The sequence below is a fragment of the Oncorhynchus mykiss genome, chromosome 18 (assembly GCF_057628025.1).
Source record: "Oncorhynchus mykiss isolate SJ-2025 chromosome 18, ASM5762802v1, whole genome shotgun sequence".
Taxonomy (NCBI): Eukaryota; Metazoa; Chordata; class Actinopteri; order Salmoniformes; family Salmonidae; genus Oncorhynchus; species Oncorhynchus mykiss.
Genome location: NC_143039.1, coordinates 36,298,632 through 36,321,512, shown reverse-complemented (window position 1 = coordinate 36,321,512; position 22,881 = coordinate 36,298,632). Strand labels below are relative to the sequence as shown.

At 42.9% G+C, this 22,881-nt stretch overlaps 1 protein-coding gene across 1 annotated transcript; it reads right to left on the bottom strand.

Annotated features, from left to right (window-relative positions):
• Positions 1–19: 19 nt before the first annotated feature.
• LOC110495968 (junctional adhesion molecule 2A) lies at positions 20–21,146 on the bottom strand. Its single transcript, XM_021571536.3, has 10 exons — positions 20,189–21,146; positions 11,466–11,642; positions 11,034–11,183; positions 10,737–10,924; positions 4,252–4,354; positions 2,590–2,697; positions 2,432–2,444; positions 1,838–1,909; positions 1,640–1,673; positions 20–1,381 (listed from the first exon to the last, which is right to left on the bottom strand). The coding sequence occupies exons 1-10, from the start codon at positions 20,235–20,237 to the stop codon at positions 1,343–1,345; spliced, it is 933 nt and encodes a 310-aa protein (XP_021427211.2). The 5' UTR covers positions 20,238–21,146; the 3' UTR covers positions 20–1,342.
• Positions 21,147–22,881: the final 1,735 nt, after the last annotated feature.

The window sequence follows — 22,881 nt, the reverse complement described above, 5'->3', positions numbered from 1 at the left end:
ACTACGTGGTGAGAAATTATTGAACAAATTTTTGATAAATCTTTAATACAGAGTAAACATTTTACAAAGAATACACTTACATCAACCCATCCATCCATAGCCTAAGAAACATACTCTCTATTAGGAAAAAATGCAGTAGCACGATAATACTTTAGGTTAAACAATACAAAACAAACACTTTAAAAAAGAGCCTCTAGATATAATATGACAACTACATTTGATATGCACTGGGCATATTCAGGTGAGCAGGGGTCCATCTCAACGGTCACAATTCAATTAGTGTTTCCGAAGTTCAGAGCTATTGAGCCAACATATGCAGCATTTAACATGAAGGCAGTCTGCGAAAATAAGAACATCGCCTTTTAAATTGCAATCATAGCACTGAATCGATCCTACAGTGTCTCCTGCACTGTTCTGAAAACAATATAGTGGATGGCCAATATTCAAAATGGAGAGGAAGCAATCCATAAGATTTGTTTTTCGGGATGTCTCCTGGTCTGACAAACACTGCAAAAAACAATTTCTCCGTCTTAAAACAGACGGATTATGATGTGGATTATTTTTTTTAAATTACCTGTATTCTAATTAGCCCCTGTGTTAGTCTATGTAATTTTGGGCTCCAGAGTGGCGTGTCACTACAGGTTCGATTCCAGGCTGTGTCCCATAGGGTGGCGCACAATTGGCCCTGCGTCTTTAGGGTTTGGCCGGGTTAGACCATGTTCTTAACAGTCCCATAGCGAGGCGCCAATTGTGCGCCGCTCTATGGGGCTCCTAGTCATGGCCGGAGGTGATACAGCCTGGATTCGAACCAGGGACTGTAGTAACGTCTCTTGCAGTGCCTTGTGCCATTACGGAGCCCTAATGTGATTGCTCTCGTGTTCACATAAATGCTTAGCCAATAGCCATCAGAAAATATGTACAGTATATTACACTCAGATGCCATGTTCAAGTCTTTGGTATAAAATAAGATTTAGGTAGTTAATGTTTTGGCCAGTAGAGGGGGAAGTGAGCATGTGTGGAACACAATTCCACGGGTCTGCCACAGGAGGGCGATATAGTCTGTAGTTTAACAACTTGGCCACTAGAGGGGAGTACCATGTGACTAATATAATAGGCTTGCATTGAGGGCCCAGGTACAGCAAAACAGGAGGAATAAATGGCCTCTACGCAGAGTTGTCTGCCCCTCCTTGCTATCCATCCACAAGGGTGAGGAGAGCAGGGTTGGTCAGTTCCCCAAAAATGTATTATTCTTAGAGCTATTAATTTGGGTCGAATAAAACTACTCCAGTGTTGTCATGGTGCTAGTGTCTGTGTAGTGTCTTTTAGGGGGTTGTTGAGAGCCTCACAGCATGAAAGACTGGGTGTGTTTGAAGTCCGCAGGCTGAGAGAGAAAAAAACAGTAGCATATTTTCATTCGGTCAGAACTACTGCAGTTCAGCTCTTTCTCTCTTCATTATTAGTAACCATTGGGGGAATTTTACTTACTACTACTACTGCCAAGATAATTCTAATAGAAATTATCATATTGTCTTTTAATATGGTTAGAAAATCTTATGTGTAAGCGGTAATGCTCAAGTCAACATTTCCTGTGAATATAATACCATGAATACAACCAACAGAAAATCGGAGAAAAACTCACATCTTGGGGCGGTGGGCTGTAGTTGGCATTAGTCCTGGAAGACAGAGGCATTTATAAAGATACTAGATTGTTTGACAAAGTGGAGGGAGCGAGAGGGAGGGAGTTTACTAAATGTGATGCAACTGTGGTCTCAGAAAAAACATTGGCCTCGGTCAAAGAACCTCTACATTTAAATCTATTACTCTGTGGGTCAGACTCTTGTCTTCTGTTCTATGGAGGTTCTGGCTGCTGATGTGGGCCACACCATGACACTGAGGGATCCAAAAGGACCTGGGGGGGGGGGGGGGGCAAAGTTGAGTGAGGGAGTGATGAGGTTCACACGCCATGCTCAGGGTTACTAACGGAGGGGGTAAGCTAATCACAATTCAGCCGGGAGGGGAGTTTATTAGCAGCCAGGGTTCACTTGAAAAAGATGTCAATCACAATGTGACTTCCCTAGATAAACAGTGATTAATTATTATTATTTATAATTAATACAAAATAATCATGATAGTATTCTTAGTCATCTAACTGGCCTAATCTAGAGTCAGTCAGTCAAAATATAAATAAAACATATATTTTTTCTAACTGGGTCATGGAACACCTGTTAGTGTCTCTCTCTGTGAGAAGAGACAGGCTTGCACCGCTGGGCTCAATCACACCTGTCACTCTACTGAACTTACTCAGCACTTTAAAACGTACACACCTCTATTAGTCAGTGGTAGTTACACAGCAATCTAGATGTATTCAGTGTCAGGGTGTCTACACTGTATTTTAATAATTGTTATTGGAATTAAGGAGACAAGCTCTTACCTTCCTTTGTGTCCTGGAGATGGACATAAATGAAGAGGAGAGTGGAGACAAAGTAATAGGAAGTGAGCAAAAAACTTTGTAAATTGTATTTACTAACTGACAGACAGACACATATTGTATGTACATGGACAGACAGAGAAAGGAACAGACAGACTCACTTCTGAAGTAGCCATTACGGTGTGCATAGTACCCTCCGAAGCCACAAATGGCGATGACCAGACAGATGACCACGACCGCAGCAACGACCCCTGCCATGTTTACATCCTCTGAAAGAGCGGAGAGTGAGAGAGTCATACTAGTTGATTTCAATACTAAGGACACCTCAAATAACATTTCTATAGAAGCAGATGATATGTAACCAACCCTCAAGCCAGTATCTGCGATCTGATTCATTTGTTTTGTTCCTTCTCTGGCTACAGAATCAATTGGAATAAGAGTGAATTAATGCCTGTTTGAGTGCAGGACCCTTCTTGGTTAAAACATCTCCCATTTGAGATTTCCTCTGAAAAATTCACCTACCCAGGGATTGAAATTACAAAACTGTACTCTTCCCGATTTAAAGCTAAAAACCCTGTCATGTTTTGGCTCGTTGACACATCCTTTTGGCTTGACGTGGAGCATGAGGATTGCTGCCCCTACTCCATTGGTGCAGTAATGATGTCCCTTATATGCCTTGGGAAATCACTTGATATACACAAACCCATTGCACATCTGTATTTGGAAACAGGTTAAGGTACACTTTCACCTCAGAACAATGTCATTCCTGCTCCCAATAGTGAGGAATCCTTCCTTTGGGAAAAGGGGAAAAGTTAGGATCCATGCCATAAGGGATCTGTACCTACTGGGGGCCTTTGCCTCCTTTGAACAACTGGTAAGAATACCTTTTTCAGATATTTGTGTAAAAGTGTTGCTTCTGTCCCTTTCCTCACCCTAACCTGGGCTCAAACCAGGGACCATCTGAACACATCGACAAGTCACTCTTGAAGCATCGTTACCAATCACTCCACAAAAGCCACGTCCCGGTTATCCTTCTGGGGGTTATTCAAGAGGTCTTTTTTGTTTTTGTTGTGAGGGTTTTTTCTTTCATGACTCTTTTTGTTGATTCCATTTGTTTTAATGTTTTCCTGGATGCAACAAAGAAGGTTAGAATACCAATTGTACAGTTGTATGCCTACACTTCACAATTTAATTGAATTTATTTTGTGTAACAGACATATACAACAAAATGTACAATGTGGACCCAGAGGATATCACTTGAAAGTATTAAAAAGTGGTCCTCGATGGTAAAAACAATAACACATTTAATGATTAAAAGGCAAGACAAAATGACAATACATTGATTTATATTGGCATCCTAAAAAGTGACACTATTCACTGCACTTTTCCCTTACCTTAAAAATCAACCATATTCATTTCACATTAAAACAATCTATTCATTGCACATCATACCTATCATTAAAATAAATACATCTGACCAGCAGTAGGGGGGGCGCAAGGGGCAGTGGACTGGTTTCTCTTACTTAGACAACCTTGTCCAAATAAACCTTTTCCTTATTTTTCAAGCTATTTCTACTTTTTCTTTGCTTGATCTCCAGATTCCATAGAAAAATGCCTGTATCGAAAAACATGCTCCTCACAGTACTGTTTACTCTTGGGATTTTACAAGACATAACACTAGCCCTGGTATTGTAACTGTGTTGGTTATAGACCATATAAATGTGGTTTCAAGCACGAGAGTCATGCTAGTTTGTGGAAAGACAAAACTACACTCATATGAACAACAATCATTCTTATAATTACACACGCACATGCACACCCACCTATCTTCATGTGTTTAGCCTCACACATCTTGGACTGCCCCACTTTGTTTGATGCCAGACAGCTGTACTGTCCCGTGTCGCCTCTCGCCACCGTCTTAAACTCCTGCCAGAGGAGAGGGAAAGAGACAGATGAAGAGCTCAGCAGAAATAAAAAGAGGAAGGAAGATGATGCACAGAACCTGTACAGTATTTTTGACAATTGGTCTAAAATGTACTAATGTGCTTCCAAACTAAGGGTCTATATGGGTTGATGTCTGACCAAAGGGAAGTGACCTATATCAGCATATTGATTGCAGCACTCGCGCTGGCAATAAACTGGATCACTGCTACTCTAACTTCCGCGATGCATACAAGGCCCTCCCCGGCCCTTCTTTCAGCAAATCTGACCACGACTCTATTTTGCTCCTCCCTTCCCATAGGCAGAAAATCAAACAGGATATACCCATGACAAGGACTATTCAACGCTGGTCTGACCAATCGGAATCCACGCTTCAAGATTGTTTTGAACATGCGGACTGGGACATGTTCCAATTAGCCTCAGAGAATAATATAAATGTCTATGCTGATTCGGTGAGTGAGTTTATAAGGTAGTGCATAGGAGATGGTGTACCCACTGTGACTATTAAAATCTACCCGAACCAGAACCCGTAGATGGCGGCATTCGGGCAAAACTGAAAGCACGAACCACCGCATTTAAACATGGAAAGGTGACTGGGAATATGGCCGAATACAAATAGTGTAGTTATTTCCTCCACAAGGCAATCAAACAAGAGAAATGTCAGTATAGAGACAAAGTGGAGTTCCAATTCAACAGCTCAGATACAAGACGTACATGGCAGGGTCTACAGACAATCACGGACTACAAAAAGAAAACCAGCCATGTCAAGGACACGGACGTCTTGCTTCCAGACAAACTAAACACCTTCTTTGCCCGCTTTGAGGACAATACAGTGCCAACGACACGGCCCGCTACCAAGGACTGTGGGCTCTTCTTCTCTGTGGCCAATGTGAGTAAGACATTTAAACGTGTTAAGCATCGCAAGGCTGCCGGCTCAGACGGTATCCCTAGCCGCGTCCACAGAGCATGCGCAGACCAGCTGGCTGGTGTGTTTACGGACATATTCAATTTCTCCCTATCCCAGTCTGCTGTCCCCACATGCTTCAAGATGTCCACCCTTGTTCCTGTGTCCCAAGAAGGCAAAGGTAACTGAACTAAATTACTATCACCCCGTAGCACTCACTTCTGATATCATGAAGTGCTATGAGAGACTAGTCAAGGATCATATCACCTATACATTACCTGTCACCCTTGACCCACTTCAATTTGCACACCGCCCCAATAGGTCCACAGACGATACAATCGCCATCACACTGCCCTATCCCATCTGGACAAGAGGAATACCTATGTAAGAATGCTGTTCATTGACTATAGCTCAGCATTCAACACCATAGTACCCTCCAAGCCCATCATTAAGCTTGAGGCCCTGGGTCTCAACCCCGCCCTGTGCAATTGGGTCCTGGACTTCCAGACGGGCCACCCCTAAGTGGTGAAGGTAGGAAACAACATCTCCACTTCGCTGATCCTCAACACTGGGGCCCCACAAGGGTGTGTGCTCAGCTCCCTCCTGTACTCCCTGTTCACCCATGACTGTGTGGCCATGCACACCTCCAACATCAAGTTTGCAGATGACACAACAGTAGTAGGCTTGATCACCAACAACAATGAGACAGCCTATAGGGAGGAGGTGAGGGCACTCGGAGTGTGGTGTCAGGAAAACAACCTCTCACTCAGCATGAACAAAACAAAGGAGATGATTGTGGACTTCAGGAAACAGCGGAGGGAGCACACCTCTATCCACATCGACGGGACAGCAGTGGAGAACGTGGAAAGCTCCTCAGCGTACACATCATGGACAAACTGAAATGGTCCACTTACACAGACAGTGTGGTGAAGAAGGCGCAACAGCGTCTCTTCAACCGCAGGAGGCTGAAGAAATTTGGCTTCTCACCTAAAACAGATGCAGAATTAAGAGCATCCTGTCGGGCTGTATCACCGCCTGGTATGGCAACTGCACCGCCCACAACCGCAGGGCTCTCCAGAGGGTGGTGCGGTCTGCACAACACATTATCCGGGGCAAACTACCCGCCCTCCACAACACCTACAGCATCCGATGTCGCAGGAAGGCCAAAAAAGATCATCAAGGACAACAACCACCCAAGCCACTGCCAGTTCACCCTGCATCTGAAACCAAAAAATAGCTTCTATCTCAATGCCATCAGACTGTTAAACAGTCATCACTAACACAGAGAGGCTGATGCCCACATACAGACGTGAAATCATTGGCACCTTTAATAAATTGATCACTAGTCACTTTAATAATGCCACTTCAATAATATTTACGTACATATCTTGCAATACTCATCCCATATGTTTATACTGTATTTTATACCATCTATTACATCTTACCTATGCCGCTCGGTCATTGCTCATCCATATATTTACAGTTGAAGTCGGAAGTTTACATACACCTTAGCCAAATACATTTAAACTTCCTGACATTTAATCCAAGTCAAAATTCTGTTAGGATCACCACTTTCTTGTGAGAATGTGAAATGTCAGAATAATAGTAGAGAAAATTATTAATTTCAGCTTTTATTTCTTATTTCGTTTCGGGTAGCCTTCCACAAGATTCCCACAATAAGTTGGGTGAATTTTGGCCCACTTCATCCTGACAAAGCTAGTGTAACTGAGTCATGTTTGTGGGCCTCCTTGCTCGCACACGCTTTTTGAGTTCTGCCCACAAATGTTCTATAGGATACCTTGACTTTGTTGTCCTTAAGCCATTTTGTCACAACTTTGAAAGTATGCTTGGGGTCATTGTCCATTTGGAGGACCCATTTGTGACCAAGCTTTAACTGATGTCTTGAGATGTTGCTTCAATATATCCACGTAATTTTCCTCCATCGTGATGCCATCTATTTTGTGAAGTGCACCAGTCCCTCCTGCAGCAAAGCACCCCCACAACATGATGCTGCCACCCCTGTACTTCATGGTTGGGATGGTGTTCTTCGGCTTGCAAGCCTCCCCTTTTTCCTCCAAACATAACGATGGTCATTGTGGCCAAACAGTTCTATTTTTGTTTCATCAGACCAGAGGACATTTCTCCAAAAAGTACGATCTTTGTCCCCATGTGCAGCTGCAAACCGTAGTCTGGCTTTTTTTATGGCGGTTTTGGAGCAGTGGCTTCTTTCTTGCTGAGCGGCCTTTCAGTTTATGTCAATATAGGACTTGTTTTACTGTGTATATAGATACTTTTGTACCTGTTTCCTCCAACATCTTCACAAGGTCCTTTGCTGTTGATCTGGGATTGATTTTCACCTTTCACACATAAATACGTTTATCTCTAGGAGACATAACGGGTCTCCTTCCTGAGCGGTATGTAACGGCTGCGTGGTCCCATGGTGTTTATCCTTGTGGACTATTGTCTGTACAGATATACGTGGTACCTTCAGGCGTTTGGAAATTGCTCCCAAGGATGAACCAGACTTGTGAAGGTCTACAATTCTTTTTTCTGAGGTCTTGGCTGATTTCTTTAGATTTTCCGATGATGTCAAGCAAAGAGGCACTGAGTTTGAAGGTAGGCCTTGAAATACATCCACAGGTACACCTCCAATTGACTCAAATCATGTCAATTAGCCTATCAGAAGCTTCTAAACCATGACATCATTTTCTGGAATTTCCCAAGATGTTTAAAAGGCACAGTCAACTTAGTGTATGTAAACTTCTGACCCACTGGAATTATGATACAGTGAATTGTAAGTGAAATAATCTGTCTGTAAACAATTGTTGGAAAAATGACTTGTGTCATGCACAAAGTAGATGTCCTAACCAACTTGCCAAAACTATAGTTTGTTAACAAGAAATTGTGGAGTGGTTGAAAAACAAGTTTTAATGACTGCAACCTGTGTATGTAAACTTCCGACTTCAACTGTATATGTCAAAAAATCTTATTCCATCCCTTTACTTAGATTTGTGTGTATTAGGTAGTTGTTGTGGAATTGTTAGAATACTTGTTAGATATTGCTGCACTGTCGGAACTAGAAGCACAAGCATTTCGCTACACATCTGCTAACCATGTGTATGTGACCAATACAATTTGATTTGATTTGAGGTAGCCACTGTTGGTCTGAACTGTAGCCAAGGTTTCAGTGTCCTACTGAGGTTTATATTATCATATACTGTGCTAGCGGTTGGTTATACTTCCATGTATTGGAGTCTGTTTTGGAGGCATGCTACATCGGATACATAACTTGCAGTATACGGAACGTGAGGCGCTCCTATTAATCTCAATGAAACTTGGGCGTAAGTGGGTGAAGGGAAGTAGGTGAAGTTCTACGTTGGTTCTATTTTCAAGATTTTTTCCCGCAGCTCACAATAGGATATAGAAGCTTGCACGTTGCTCTCGTTGGCCAAAAGTTACACTTCCAGTATAGCAGGTAAAAAAACTACTATTTTCTTGACGCCCTAGTGTGGCTCCTCTGTAACACACAGTCAGTGGGTGTGTGGCTGGGCACTTGTTCTGTCAAATTCAAATTGCTTTACTGGCACATACAGTGCATTTGGAAAGAATTCAGACCCCTTGTCTTTTTCCACATTTTGTTACGTTACAGCCTTATTCTAAAATTGATTAAATTGTTTTTGTTTTTCATAAATCTACACACAACACCCCATAATGACAAATGTTTTGTTTGCAAAGTTATAAAAAAAAAAAAACGGAAATATCACATTTAAGGTATTCAGACCCTTTACTCAGTACTTTGTTGAAGCACCTTTGGCAGTGATTACAGCCTAGAGTCTTCTTGGGTATGACACTACACACTTGGCCCAGCTGTATTTGGGGAGTTTCTCCCATTCTTCTCTGCAGATCCTCTCAAGCTCTGTCAGGTTGATGATTGTGGATTACAGGAAAAGGAGGACTGAGCATGCCCCCATTGTCATCAATGGGGCTATAGTGGAGGAGGTTGAGAGCTTCAAGTTCCTTGGTGTCCACATCAACAAACTATCATGGTCCAAACACACCAAGACAGTCGTGAATTTGTATTTATTTTTTATTTAACCTTTATTTAACTAGGCAAGTCAGAGGGCACAATAAAGCCTATTCCCCCTCAGGACACTGAAAAGATTTGGCATGGGTCCTCAGATCCTGCACCATCGAGAGCATGGTTCCGTCACTGCCTGGTATGGCAACTGCTCGGCCTCCGACCACAAGGCACTACAGAGGGTAGTACATCACTGGGGCCAAGCTTCCTGCCATCCAGGACTTCTATACCAGGCGGTGTCAGAGGAAGGACCTAGAAATTGTCAAAGACTCTAGCCACCCTAGTCAGAGACTGTTCTCTCTGCTGCCGCATGGCAAGCGGTACCGGAGCGCCAGGTCTAGGTCCAAAAGGCTTCTTAACAGCTTCTACCCCCAAGCCATAAGACTCCTGAACAGCTAATCAAATCGCTACCCAGACTATTTGCATTGCCCCCCCCCCCCCCCCCATTGCCCCAGTCTGAGGTCCTGAGCACTCTGGAGCAGGTTTTCATCAAGGATCTCTCTGTACTTTGCTCTGTTCATATTTCTCTCAATCCTGACTAGTCTCCCAGTCCCTGCTGCTGAGAAAAATCCCCACAGCATGATGCTGCCACCCCATGCCTCACCGTAGCAATGGTGACAGGTTTCCTTGAGATGTGTTTCTTGGCATTCAGGCCAAAGAGTTCAATCTTGGTTTCATCAGACCAGAGAATCTTGTTTCTCATGGTCAGAGTCTTTAGGTGCCTTTTGGCAAACTCCAAGTGGGCTGTGGTGCCTTTTACTGAGGATTGTTTTCTGTCTGGCCACTCTACCATAAAGGCTTGATTGGTGGAGTACTGCAGAGATGATTGTCTTTCTGAAAAGTCCTCCCATCTCCACAGAGGAACTCTGGAGCTCTGTCAGAGTGACCATCGGGTTCTTGGTCACCTCCCTGACCAAGGCCCTTCTCCCCCGATTGCTCAGTTTGGCCAGGCGGCCAGCTTTAGGTGTGTGCCTGTCTAATAATTTCCAATCAATTGAATTTACCACATGTGGACTCCATTCAAGTTGTAGAAACATCTCAAGGATGATCAATGGAAACAGGATGCACCTGAGCTCAATTTCGAGTCTCATAGAAAAGGGTCTGAATACTTATATAAATAAGGTATTTCTGTTTTTTAATTTATAATACATTTGCAAACATTTCGGAACAACCTGTTTTCACTTTGTAATTATGGGATAATGTGTGTAGATTGATGAGGATTTTTTATTAATTTAATCCATTTTAGAATAAAGCTGTACCGTAACTAAATGTGGAAAAGGGAAGGGGTCTGAATTCTTTGAATGCACTGTACATTGAGTAAATCATGCCAAAGCATCAATGGTACAACTGTATATACACTACACTGTTCTTAAAAAGTATCTCACCAGTATGCCGGTGAATGGGTTGAGGTGGTAGGTGGCGTTGGCCATGCGGGAGGGGGTCAGCAGCTTGTCGTCTTTGTACCAGGAGTAGGTGGCTGGGGGGATGCTCTGCTGGTCCAAACAACGCAGCTGCACCATAGAGCCCGTCAGGGCCGAGCTGGGGATCTCACAGGATGGCGTGTGGGGGGGAACTGTGGGGAGGGTACAGCCACAATGTCAGCAGAGTTAAGGGGGTGCACAAACGGCATGTCTGAGACAACACACAGACACACTCAATCAGACAGACGGTATGGTACCCACCCAAGACTGTGAGGGTAATGTTAGTCTCCCCAAGGGTGATGGTGTCATGAGGGGCAGTGATCTCACAGCGGTATTCACCCGCGTCTTTCTGGGTCACCCTCTGTAGGGTCACCGTTGCCCCCTTGATCCTTGCACGCCCCGCAAAGGCTCCTGGCAGAGTGGAAACCGGTCAACACAGAGAAGGGGGGATGTGGAGATGTGGTTTCTTAAGGACAAATGTTCTACTTAAACTAACATCATCCATCTGGTAACTTCTGATACAAATTTCTTTGTAATGTTCATCACATCCTGCTTTACGTTGACAAAGCTCTTAAAATGAATTTCCCTTGTGAGGAAGTAAATGAAATCGGAGTCTGAAGATGGGCTCTGGACAGGGGTTAAAACAGACAGAAAGAGAACGATGGAAGAGAATGTGCCAGGACAGCCAATCACCTCTGAATTGTCCCTCATAGTAAACAAATGATACATCTGTTCCTTTCTTCTTCCACTCGATTCGAGGATTCGGTTCCTTCTCGGTCCGAAAACCACAGCTCAGAACCGCATCAGAGTTCTCACGGACCTCTACCTTGGGTGTGGTTGTTGACACGGTAACAGGGACAATGGGAAGGCCTGAGGGATAGAGAGAGAGAGAGGTGCTACATATGGGGTTGTGGGAAAAGGGTTGTAAGATGGAGGACAAGTTATGAACAAGTTAACGCAGTGATAACTGATTATAATTGATTTATAGCTGATTTATGAACAAGTTTATAATCTGTTATAAACCAGTTATATTCAGTTACGATGAACCAGTTGTAAATGTTGTATGAACCAATTATATCTGTTATGAACCAGTTTTTCCTCTGAACCAGATTGGTGGTGGAGCATGATGACTCATGGCTGATTGTTTGGTTGGCTGGCTGGCTGTGTCTGTTTGTGTGCATCTGTGCCTGTATGTGTGTGTCTCCAGTTGAACATGTGCATCTTGACAGGAACAGGAAATAGGAGCAGTCCTTCCTGTCGTTTGATTGCTGCAGGGGTCAAGATTATTGTTTTGTCATCCTGTTGCTGTCCACAGGTCGCCCGGGTAACGCCCATCCATTGAGGGAGGAGTATGTGTTGCATGTGCATATGTGTGTGTGTGTGTGGGGGGGGGGGTTAACTGAACCACAGATCGGTACAATAATTTTATGTACCACACACACGCACACTGAATATTTGGGTTGTTCCATGAAAAAAGACTGCCTTTCGCGTCCCTTTTGACATTTTAAGTAGAAATTGTGCACCAACATTGCATTTTAAAAGCCTGTTATATTAAACAAAGAGCATTTTAATATATACTGTACCACATGGAGAAAAATCAGGTTTTTCAGTGGTGGAAAAAGTACCCAATTGTCATTCTTGAGTAAAAGTAAAGATACCTTAATAGAAAAAGAATCAAGTAAAAGTCCTACAGTAAAATACTATTTGAGTAAAAGTCTAAAAGTATTTGGTTTGAAATATACAGTTGAAGTCGGAAGTTTACATACACCTTAGCCAAATACATTTAAACACAGTTTTTCACAATTCCTGACATTTAATCCTAGTAAAGATTCCCTGTCTTAGGTCAGTTAGGATCACCACTTTATTTTAAGAATGTGAAATGTCAGAATAATAGTAGAGAGAATGATTAATTTCAGCTTTTATTTCTTTCATCACATTCCCAGTGGATCAGAAGTCTACATACACTCAATTAGTATTTGGTAGCATTGCCTTTAAATTGTTTAACTTCAAACATTTCAGGTAGCCTTTCACAAGCTACCCATAATAAATTGGGTACATTTTTGCCCATTCCTCCTGACAGAGCTGGTGTAACTGAATCAGGTTTGTAGGCCTCCTTGTAGCCTTTTTCAGTTCTGCCCACCAATGTTCTACATGGTTGAGGTCAGGGCTTTGTGATGGTCACTCCAATACCTTGACTTTGTTGTCCTTAGCCATTTTGTCACAACTTTGAAAGTATGCTTGGGGTCATTCTCAATTTGGTCTTCCACACTCCAATGACAATGTGACCAAGCTTTAACTGACCAAGCTTTAACTTCCTAACTGATGTCTTGAGATATTGCTTCAATATATCCACATAATTTTCCATCCTCATGATGCCATCTATTTTGTGCACCAGACCCTCCTGCAGCAAAGCACCCCACAACATGATGCTGCCACCCCCGTACTTCACGGTTGGGATGGTGTTCTTCGGCTCCACCTTTTCCCTCCAAACATAACGATGGTTATTATGGCCAAACAGTCCTCAGATCAGAGGACTTTTCTCCAAAAACTACAACCTTTGTCCCCATGTGCAGTTGCCAACCGTAGTCTGGCTTTTTTATGGCGGTTTTGAAGCAGTGGCTTCTTCCTTGCTGAGCGGCCTTTCAGGTTATGTCAATATAAGACTCGTTATACTGTGGATATAGATACTTTGGTACCTGTTTCCTCCAGCATCTTCACACGGTCCTTTGCTGTTGTTCTGGGATTGATTTGCACTTTTCGCACTAAAGTATGTTTATCTCTAGGAGACAGAACGTGTCTCTTTCCTGAGCGGTATGACGGTTGCATGGTCCAATGTGTACTATTGTTTTACAGTTGGTGGTGCCTTCAAGCTTTTGGAAATTGCTCCCAAGGATGAACCAGACTTGTGGAGGTCTACAATTCTTTTTTCTGAGGTCTTGGCTGATTTCTTTTGATTTTCCCATGATGTCAAGCAAAGAGGCACTGAGTTTGAAGGTAGGCCTTGAAATACATCCACAGGTACACCTCCAATTGACTCAAATTATGTAAATTAGCCTATCAGAAGCTTCTAAAGCCATGACATCATTTTCTGGAATTTTCCAAGCTGTTTAAAGGCACAATCAACTTAGTGTATGTAAACTTCTGACCCACTGGAATTGTGATACAGTGAATTATAAGTGAAATAATCTGTCTGTAAACAATTGTTGGAAAAATGACTTGTGTCATGCACACAGTATATGTCCTAACCAACTTGTCAAAACTATAGTTTGTCAACAAGAAATGTGGGGAGTGGTTGAAAAACGAGTTTTAATGACTCCAACATAAGTGTATGTAAACTTCCAACTTCAAATGTACATAAGTATCAATGTAAAAGTATAAATCATTTCAAATTCCTTATATGAAGCAAAACAGAGAGCACCAATTTATTGTTTTTTAAATGTATTTATGGATAGACAGGGCTTACCCCGAACATAATTTACAAACAAAGCATTTATATTTAGTGATTCCATCAGATCAGAGGCAGTGAAGATGGCCAATGATGTTCTCTTGATAGGTGTGTGAATTGGACCATTTTCCTGTCCTGCTAAGCATTCAAAATGTAACTAGTACTTTTGGATGTCGGGGAAAATGTATGGAGTAAAAAGTACATTATTTTCTTTAGGAATGTAGTGAAGTAAAATTTGTCAAAAATATAAATAAGTAAAAAGTACTACTTAAGTAGTTTAGGGGGGTAGCTGTACTTTACTAAGTACTTTACACCACTGTTTTTTATATGAATAAAGCCTTGCTAAAGTGCCAAAATTCAGCATTTTGACATGTCCCTCTACGCACCCTCTATGATTCTAGAAAGTGTTTAACCCACGTAACCCCAACATTTCACCATCATTGTAAATCCCTAGTTATTTTGTTGCTTTGACAAAGTCATTTCTGAAGATTATTTCTTTCATTATTGATTCATTTATGTCTGTCCCTCATTTTAAGGTCAACCGTGTTACGTGAACTAAACTTTTTTTCAAAATAAACATTGAACATTAGTGTAAAAGCAGGTGAGCTGGTTTTACTCTTTTTGGTCATTTTCTGGTGTTTTGTGGTGGAAAACTGAGCGGGTCAAGCATAACATGTCAACTGTTACCCATAGATAGACCGGCTAGAAATGTTTTAACAATAAAACAAAAAACGTGTGAAGCTTGCATTCAATTGCCACTCCATGTTGCACACATGAGACAATGTCCTGTGTAACGGCGTGCTATCCTTTGGGTACTGATAAAAACTTCATTTTATGTGACGTCAGAGCTCCAGACCGTCCACACTAGTCGCTGCTCAATTCCATCATAAATCGTTAAGTTCAAATCGGCTAGCTTTACACAGATACATATTTAACACACCCAGACAAACACATTTATTTTGTGTTGTGTTTGTATAGGCCAACATACATTTTTCCTTCCATTGTTTCAGTAAATACTGAGATGTAATTCAGATAACACACTTATTCACACACATGCTCAACTAGATAACTGTAATGACATCTGTAACACTGCATAACCTACTAATACTATATTCCGCACAATTAATTAAATACTGACAATTTCTGTCCCGCAAAGCACAAGGCTATTTGTCATGGCCCAATGCTGGTAAACGTCACACCGAAAGACCTAAAGCACCCAGTCTACACCAGTGGTTCCCAATCTTTTTCGGTCACTGTACCACTAACTGAATTTTGCTCTGCCTGGAGTACCCCTGAAGTACCCCCTCGTGTGCATTTTACCAGTAAGCCTATACTCATGAGTCTTATCAAGGCCAAGTACCCCTGGTCGGGAACCCACTGGTCTACCCTGTACTTAACTGAGGTCAACAACCAAATGAGCCATTCACTGCTAGCTTCCTGTTTAGTTAGCCTCTGTTTGTTGCACTACTTCCTTTGGTTCTATTAGTGGACCAGAGGGTGGGGGTGGGGTGGGGGTGGGGGGGTCCTAACCAATTATCCTGGTCTCCTGCTTTCCCCACTGAAGAGCATCCCATTCCCCCACTGTCTACATCCCAAATGGCATCCCATTCCCTACATAGTGGTCAAATAATGGATTTACAGGTCCTCTTAGGGTGAACGGCTATGAAAGAAGAGCAAATTTTGGGAAACAAAACGGAAACAATTTCCTCGCTGAAAAACAATGAACAATGAAGCATACTCAATTTAATTTCAATCTAGTCGATTCACAGGAAATAAACAGAAAAACGGAATGTGTCCCCCCCATTGATTTTGAATTCTCGTTCTGAATCTTAGTTATGAGTATTTAGGCAATTAGGTCTACATAGGCCTACACATTATCAGTGGCAGAGTGCTTGCTCTATTACGTTTGATGTGCATTGTATGAATTCAAACTGCAGGCTCATGTTGCCTATTCACATTGTCCTTCAGGATGTTTGAGTACAGTAGACAGTAAAAGTGCAGCCTTGTGCATTTTGTCCCTCCCTGCTTGCTGTCTGTGTTACATGTGAGTATGTGTAACATTGTTATCACTGCAGCTGTGTGCCTCTCATCCCTCCCTCTGTCTCTCTGAGGAACAACATTGTCTCTCCCTGGCTGGATGGACAAAGAGAGAAAGGGAGAGAGAGACAGAGGATAAGGGAGAAAGACAGACAGAGAGGATGAGATGTGGAGGGAGATAGGAAGAAACAGATTGAGAGAGATAGCAAGCGTTTTATTCTATATTATCAGGATCCATCATTAGCATCCCTGGGTTAAAGAAACTGTTGTCATAGTGTCGGCTGTGGCGAACACCAGCCACCTTGAGGGGGGGTCTCCTTGAGATAACACAGACGTGATAACAACCCTGACATAATGAGACCCCAAACCGGGGACACACAAGCACAACTGGGTTCGAACACGGTTCTCCTGCAAGCATTTCATGGTGGGAGTGTGCGTGTGTGTTTTCCTAGGAGAACAAAGCCCCTCTGTATCTTTGTAACCCTGCACTGCTCTGACAGGAACAGCTGTGCCAGCTGTGCCAGTCAGGGTTGGTGGTGGCGGTGCTTGCAAAATGTCTGCATCCGAAATGGCACCACAATGTTCAAGACTTAAAACAAGCCTTACCTGATCTACAGGACAGAACACAGCCCAATCAAGTCTGAAGCAAACTATTCCAAACAGTTCCACAGTTGCTTTTGATACCATCGATCACCACATTCTTTTGGAGAGATTGGAAACCCAAATTGGTCTACACGGACAAGTTCTGGCCTGGTTTAGATCTTATCTGTCGGAAAGATATCAGTTTGTCTCTGTGAATGGTCTGTCCTCTGACAAATCAACTGTAAATTTCGGTGTTCCGTTTTAGGACCACTATTGTTTTCACTATATACTATATATTTTACATCATACTATATATTTTACCTCTTGGGGATGTTATTCGAAAACATTATGTTAACTTTCACTGCTATGCAGATGACACACAGCTGTACATTTCAATTAAACATGGTGAAGCCCCAAAATTGCCCTTGCTAGAAGAATGTGTTTCAGACATAAGGAAGTGGATGGCTGCAAACTTTCTACTTTTAAACTCGGACAAAACAGAGATGCTTGTTCTAGGTCCCAAGAAACAAAGAGATCTTCTGTTGAATCTGACAATTAATCTTAATGGTTGTACAGTCGTCTCAAATAAAACTGTGAAGGACCTCAGCGTTACTCTGGACCCTGATCTCTCTTTTGAAGAACATATCAAGACCATTTCAAGGACAGCTTTTTTCCATCTACGTAACATTGCAAAAATCAGGAACTTTCTGTCCAAAAATGATGCAGAAAAATTAATCCATGCTTTTGTCACTTCCAGGTTAGACTACTGCAATGCTCTACTTTCCGGCTACCCGGATAAAGCACTAAATAAACTTCAGTTAGTGCTAAATACGGCTGCTAGAATCCTGACTAGAACCAAAAAATTTGATCATATTGATCATATTACTCCAGTGCTAGCCTCTCTACACTGGCTTCCTGTCAAAGCAAGGGCTGATTTCAAGGTTTTACTGCTAACCTACAAAGCATTACATGGGCTTGCTCCTATCTATCTCTCTGATTTGGTCCTGCCGTACATACCTACACGTACGCTACGGTCACAAGACGCAGGCCTCCTAATTGTCCCTAGAATTTTTAAGCAAACAGCTGGAGGCAGGGCTTTCTCCTATAGAGCTCCATTTTTATGGAACGGTCTGCCTACCCATGTCAGAGACGCAAACTCGGTCTCAACCTTTAAGTCTCTACTGAAGACTCATCTCTTCAGTGGGTCATATGATTGAGTGTAGTCTGGCCCAGGAGTGGGAGGGTGAACGGAAAGGCTCTGGAGCAACGAACCACCCTTGCTGTCTCTGCCTGGCCGGTTCCCCTCTTTCCACTGGGATTCTCTGCCTCTAACCCTATTACAGGGGCTGAGTCACTGGCTTTACTGGGGCTCTCTCATGCCGTCCCTGGAGGAGGTGCGTCACCTGAGTGGGTTGAGTCACTGATGTGGTCATCCTGTCTGGGTTGGCGCCCCCCCCCCCCCCCCTTAAGTTGTGCCGTGGCGGAGGTCTTTGTGGGCTATACTCAGCCTTGTCTCAGGATGGTAAGTTGGTGGTTGAAGATATCCCTCTAGTGGTGTGGGGGCTGTGCTTTGGCAAAGTGGGTGGGGTTATATCCTTCCTGTTTGGCCCTGTCCGGGGGTGTCCTCGGAGTGGGCCACAGTGTCTCCTGACCCCTCCTGTCTCAGCCTCCAGTATTTATGCTGCAGTAGTTTATGTGTCGGGGGGCTAGGGTCAGTTTGTTATATCTGGAGTACTTCTCCTGTCCTATTCGGTGTCCTGTGTGAATCTAAGTGTGCGTTCTCTAATTCTCTCCTTCTCTCTTTCTCTCTCTCGGAGGACCTGAGCCCTAGGACCATGCCCCAGGACTACCTGACATGATGACTCCTTGCTGTCCCCAGTCCACCTGGCTGTGCTGCTGCTCCAGTTTCAACTGTTCTGCCTTATCATTATTCGACCATGCTGATCATTTATGAACATTTGAACATCTTGGCCATGTTCTGTTATAATCTCCACCCGGCACAGCCAGAAGAGGACTGGCCATCCCACATATGCTCTCTCTAATTCTCTCTTTCTTTCTCTCTCTCGGAGGACCTGAGCCCTAGGACCATGCCCCAGGAATACCTGACATGATGACTCCTTGCTGTCCCCAGTCCACCTGACTGTGCTGCTGCTCCAGTTTCAACTATTCTGCCTTATTATTATTCGACCATGCTGGTCATTTATGAACATTTGAACATCTTGACCATGTTTTGTTATAATCTCCACCCGGCACAGCCAGAAGAGGACTGGCCACCCCACATAGCCTGGTTCCTCTCTAGGTTTCTTCCTAGGTTTTGGCCTTTCTAGGGAGTTTTTCCTAGCCACCGTGCTTCTTCACCTGCATTGCTTGCTGTTTGGGGTTTTAGGCTGGGTTTCTGTACAGCACTTTGAGATATCAGCTGATGTACGAAGGGCTATATAAAATAAATTTGATTTGATTTTGATTTGAGTTCCAAACAATAAATCAGCAGTCATCAACAGTTGGGCAGACCTGAATGCAGCCCCTCCCCTGGCATCTCACTGACATCATGGAATCGTCCCAAATGGCACCCTTTGTAGTGCACTACTTTTGACCCGAGCACTATGTGCCCTGATAAAAAGTAGTGCACTATAAAAGGAATAGGGTGCTATTTGGGATGGAACCACATGATGACCTGCTGTTATCAAAGTTGGTGGTACCCACCCTTGGGTTGCCCACATCCCAATTAGACTGGCCTGTTTCCAACAATAACTTAAGGCCACATTAGTGGTCCATATCTGTTTTCTGTAGTTACATGTAGTCCAATATCATCGCAATAACACGCACGCACGCACAAGGAGGAAGGCGTATGGAGTGTGCTCTTGGTCTAGGACATGATGCATTTACTGTATACGAAAGACCGGCAACGTTGGAAAACTTTAGTACAGGTCATATGTTTCTCCAGAAACGAAGATGATTAAGCAATAAATTAAGTCAATTGCAACCGAATCATGTGCTGGCCCCTTTGTTGTGTGTGTGTGACCAGAAGCATCAACATGATATAATGATCTTGCAGTTCATAGTAAAATAACAATAATCATGTTTTTTTTTATTAGGTGCTTTATCAATATTTTATATCTAAAATGACTTATATATATCTATAATGGCTTATTTTTCTAAACATAAACAGCGGACATGGCATTACACATACAAAAGCGATAGGGATGATGGTAATTTAATTATCAAGAATACCAATACCAATACCAATACTCTACATGTAATATGCATTACACGGGCGCGCAAGCACGCAAACAAACACACACGAATTACTCGTTATCATTCGGAGGAGTAGTCTAAATGCAAGTTTACTTACATTGCATCAGTAGAATGACAAGGGGCAAAAACAGTGGCGCTTTCTCCATCCTGAACTCCTGCTGTTCAAAAGTCTGTCCTTTCTCGAAAGATGAGCTGCTCTTGAGCGTCAACCTGTTCCCGCACTTGTCCACAACTCCAAAATCTCGTCACTCCTTTGGGGAAATTATGTTCCAAAACTCCGTAGTATTTCCTGAGCAGTTAGGCAGCGCGCGGGCGGTTCGGAAGTCACAATTTCGGACTTTCTGTAAACTATTACACTAGCTGCAGGGCATACTGCTGCCCTCTGTCACTGTAGACGGGCTCTCTGCTATCTTACTGTTGTGGTAGGGAGGGAGGTTTGGTGGTGGTGCGAGGAAGCGAGTTGGTGGGGAGCTCCTTGAGAAGGAATGCAGAGAGCGAAACGCTGTGTCCAAGACGCGCACTACACGCAACGCGCCACCAATGGCCAACTGCACTGATGACAGTTTTTTTCTGTGAGTATGTGTCATAGTCTGAGCACTTAAATCCTATCTACCCAGTGCCCACAGGCATAACGCCATGCTATTTACTTTGATACATTTTGATGAATTACTATAAAAGAGGACCACCACGAAGGGTATAGGAAGCGACACCTGTTGCCAGGTGTGATTGTCGGACAATTGTCGAACTCGGACAATGCTTTCAGATAGAGGGAAGAAACGGCGCACAATGGTACCCTTTGGCGTGTATTCATGGATGCCAAGGGAATCCAGGATGCCCATTTTTTTAACGAATAAAATGCATACAATTAGTTTGTATCTATCGTCTCTCTGTGATTCATAATTGTCCTTCAATTCGCAAGAGGCTGAATGTCTAACAGGAGAAAACTTCCGAACGAGCGAAACAGCGTCCCTCTGTTTCTCTATGTGTAGGCCAGCTACATGATGCTGTCTGGTCCAAATGAGTATGACATTGTTGCCGCCCGTAGGATTGAAGGCAACGGAAGCCAACGGAAGCCAGAAAGCATCCGGCCCCCCTTGATAAAAAAAGCATACAAAATGTGCCAATCAGCGTTGAGTTAAACTGAACGAGATTGACTGTGTGGCACACCAACAAAAAGAAGTGTAAAAGGGAAGCCAGTTTGGAGTTTGTTATCACTCCTATCACATCCTATTGAGAGCATACTTAAATTACATAAAACTTGAATTGTTGCATGTCGTGGTTGTACTCCTGTGGCCAGCTAGATAGCTAAAATTGTCCCTTTCCTTAATTAGCCATGGCTGGAGATAGGGATTTGGACTTGTGGTTTTACATAATTATTCGTCCTGGCCAATGATTATAATGGCGATTATGATCCAACTATTTTTGGTATCTTTAAGTCGTCATTGTATTCGACTAAGCAGAGGTGATTTGATGATGTTGAAATGGTGCTGGAATAGTGGAGGCAGCTCCTGTTTTCTTTTCAACTTGTGGTAACTCTGTGGTTCTAAATCAATAGTTGTTTAGTGATCCAAAAATGTTGGAAACGTTACCTTGCTTGACCATGCTGTAGGTCATGTAATTGTGTGTTTCTACATGCAATATGCTGGACAGAGGTTGCTATCTGGTTTTGTGTTAAAAACAAAAAAAAGGTGTGGTTGAATTTATTTTGCCACCGTTTTCTTGTTGTCTCTGCCTTTAGGCCTATATATCACGGTCGCAAAACATATGAATTAACAGGTTAAAGAGCAAAATACGCAATTATCATAACACACGTCCCCAGTGATTTTACCCACGCAACGCTTAGGGATTTTAGTTTTTAGCTTTGTTTGGGTGTGGAATAATCTATTGTGAATGCTTCTTTTTAATGCCTATAGACCTATACAAAATCATATTTAGAAAACAGTCTAAGCTATATTTTACAAAGGAATATAGGCCTATCCCATCGTTAGTTGATTCAAATATTGAATTGATATTAGATTACATAGCCCAGGAAGAATCTACTTTTTGTGGGCAAAAACATTTTTGCTACATTTTGATGCATTTCTCTGGATAATATCCATGGTGTGGAATTCCAGGTACCAATTCAAACATCTCAATTGGTGAGAGGTGGGGGGACTGTAATTTGTCCATGGGTGTGTCTCCCATACTGTCGCTGGGTGTCGGGGTGGGGCTGGCTGTTTGAGCGGGGACGACAGCTGTGCAATGGGCAACCTCTCGATCTGCTTCACGGAACTGTGGATATTAAATGTCCCATCACTATTGTTGAGACTCTAGACTCGGAGCATCATAGATCAAGATGAATTATGCAGCATCACATATGCATACATTGTTATATTTATACTATATCACAGTTTCAGTTTGAGGAATATACTGTAACTGTTGACATGTACTGTTTGTCTACAGTTACTGTATATGATCACACTTTTTCTTCATCTCAAACTGAACCCTATTCCCTATATAGCGCACTACTTTTGACCAGAGCCCAATGCACCCTGGCCAAAAGTAGTGGACTAAATAGGGAGCCATTTGGGACAAAAAACATGTCAACTACTCTGATCCAGTAATCTGTAACAGCTCATGCCCACTTTCTCACACACAGACACACACACACAGACACACACTCTCTCTCACACACACACACACACACACACACACACACACACACACACACACACACACACACACACACACACACACACACACACACACACACACACACACACACACACACACACACACACACACACACAC

Bases quoted from the DNA above. Each gene is read 5' to 3' on its own strand.
- LOC110495968 (XM_021571536.3), bottom strand. From the start codon at position 20,237: ATGGAGAAAGCGCCACTGTTTTTGCCCCTTGTCATTCTACTGATGCAA. The intron at 11,643-20,188 runs GTAAGTAAACTT...TCTATCCCTCAG, and splicing joins TGTCATTCTACTGATGCAAT to GCCTTCCCATTGTCCCTGTT. The intron at 10,925-11,033 runs GTGGGTACCATA...CCCTCCCCACAG, and splicing joins CATTACCCTCACAGTCTTGG to TTCCCCCCCACACGCCATCC.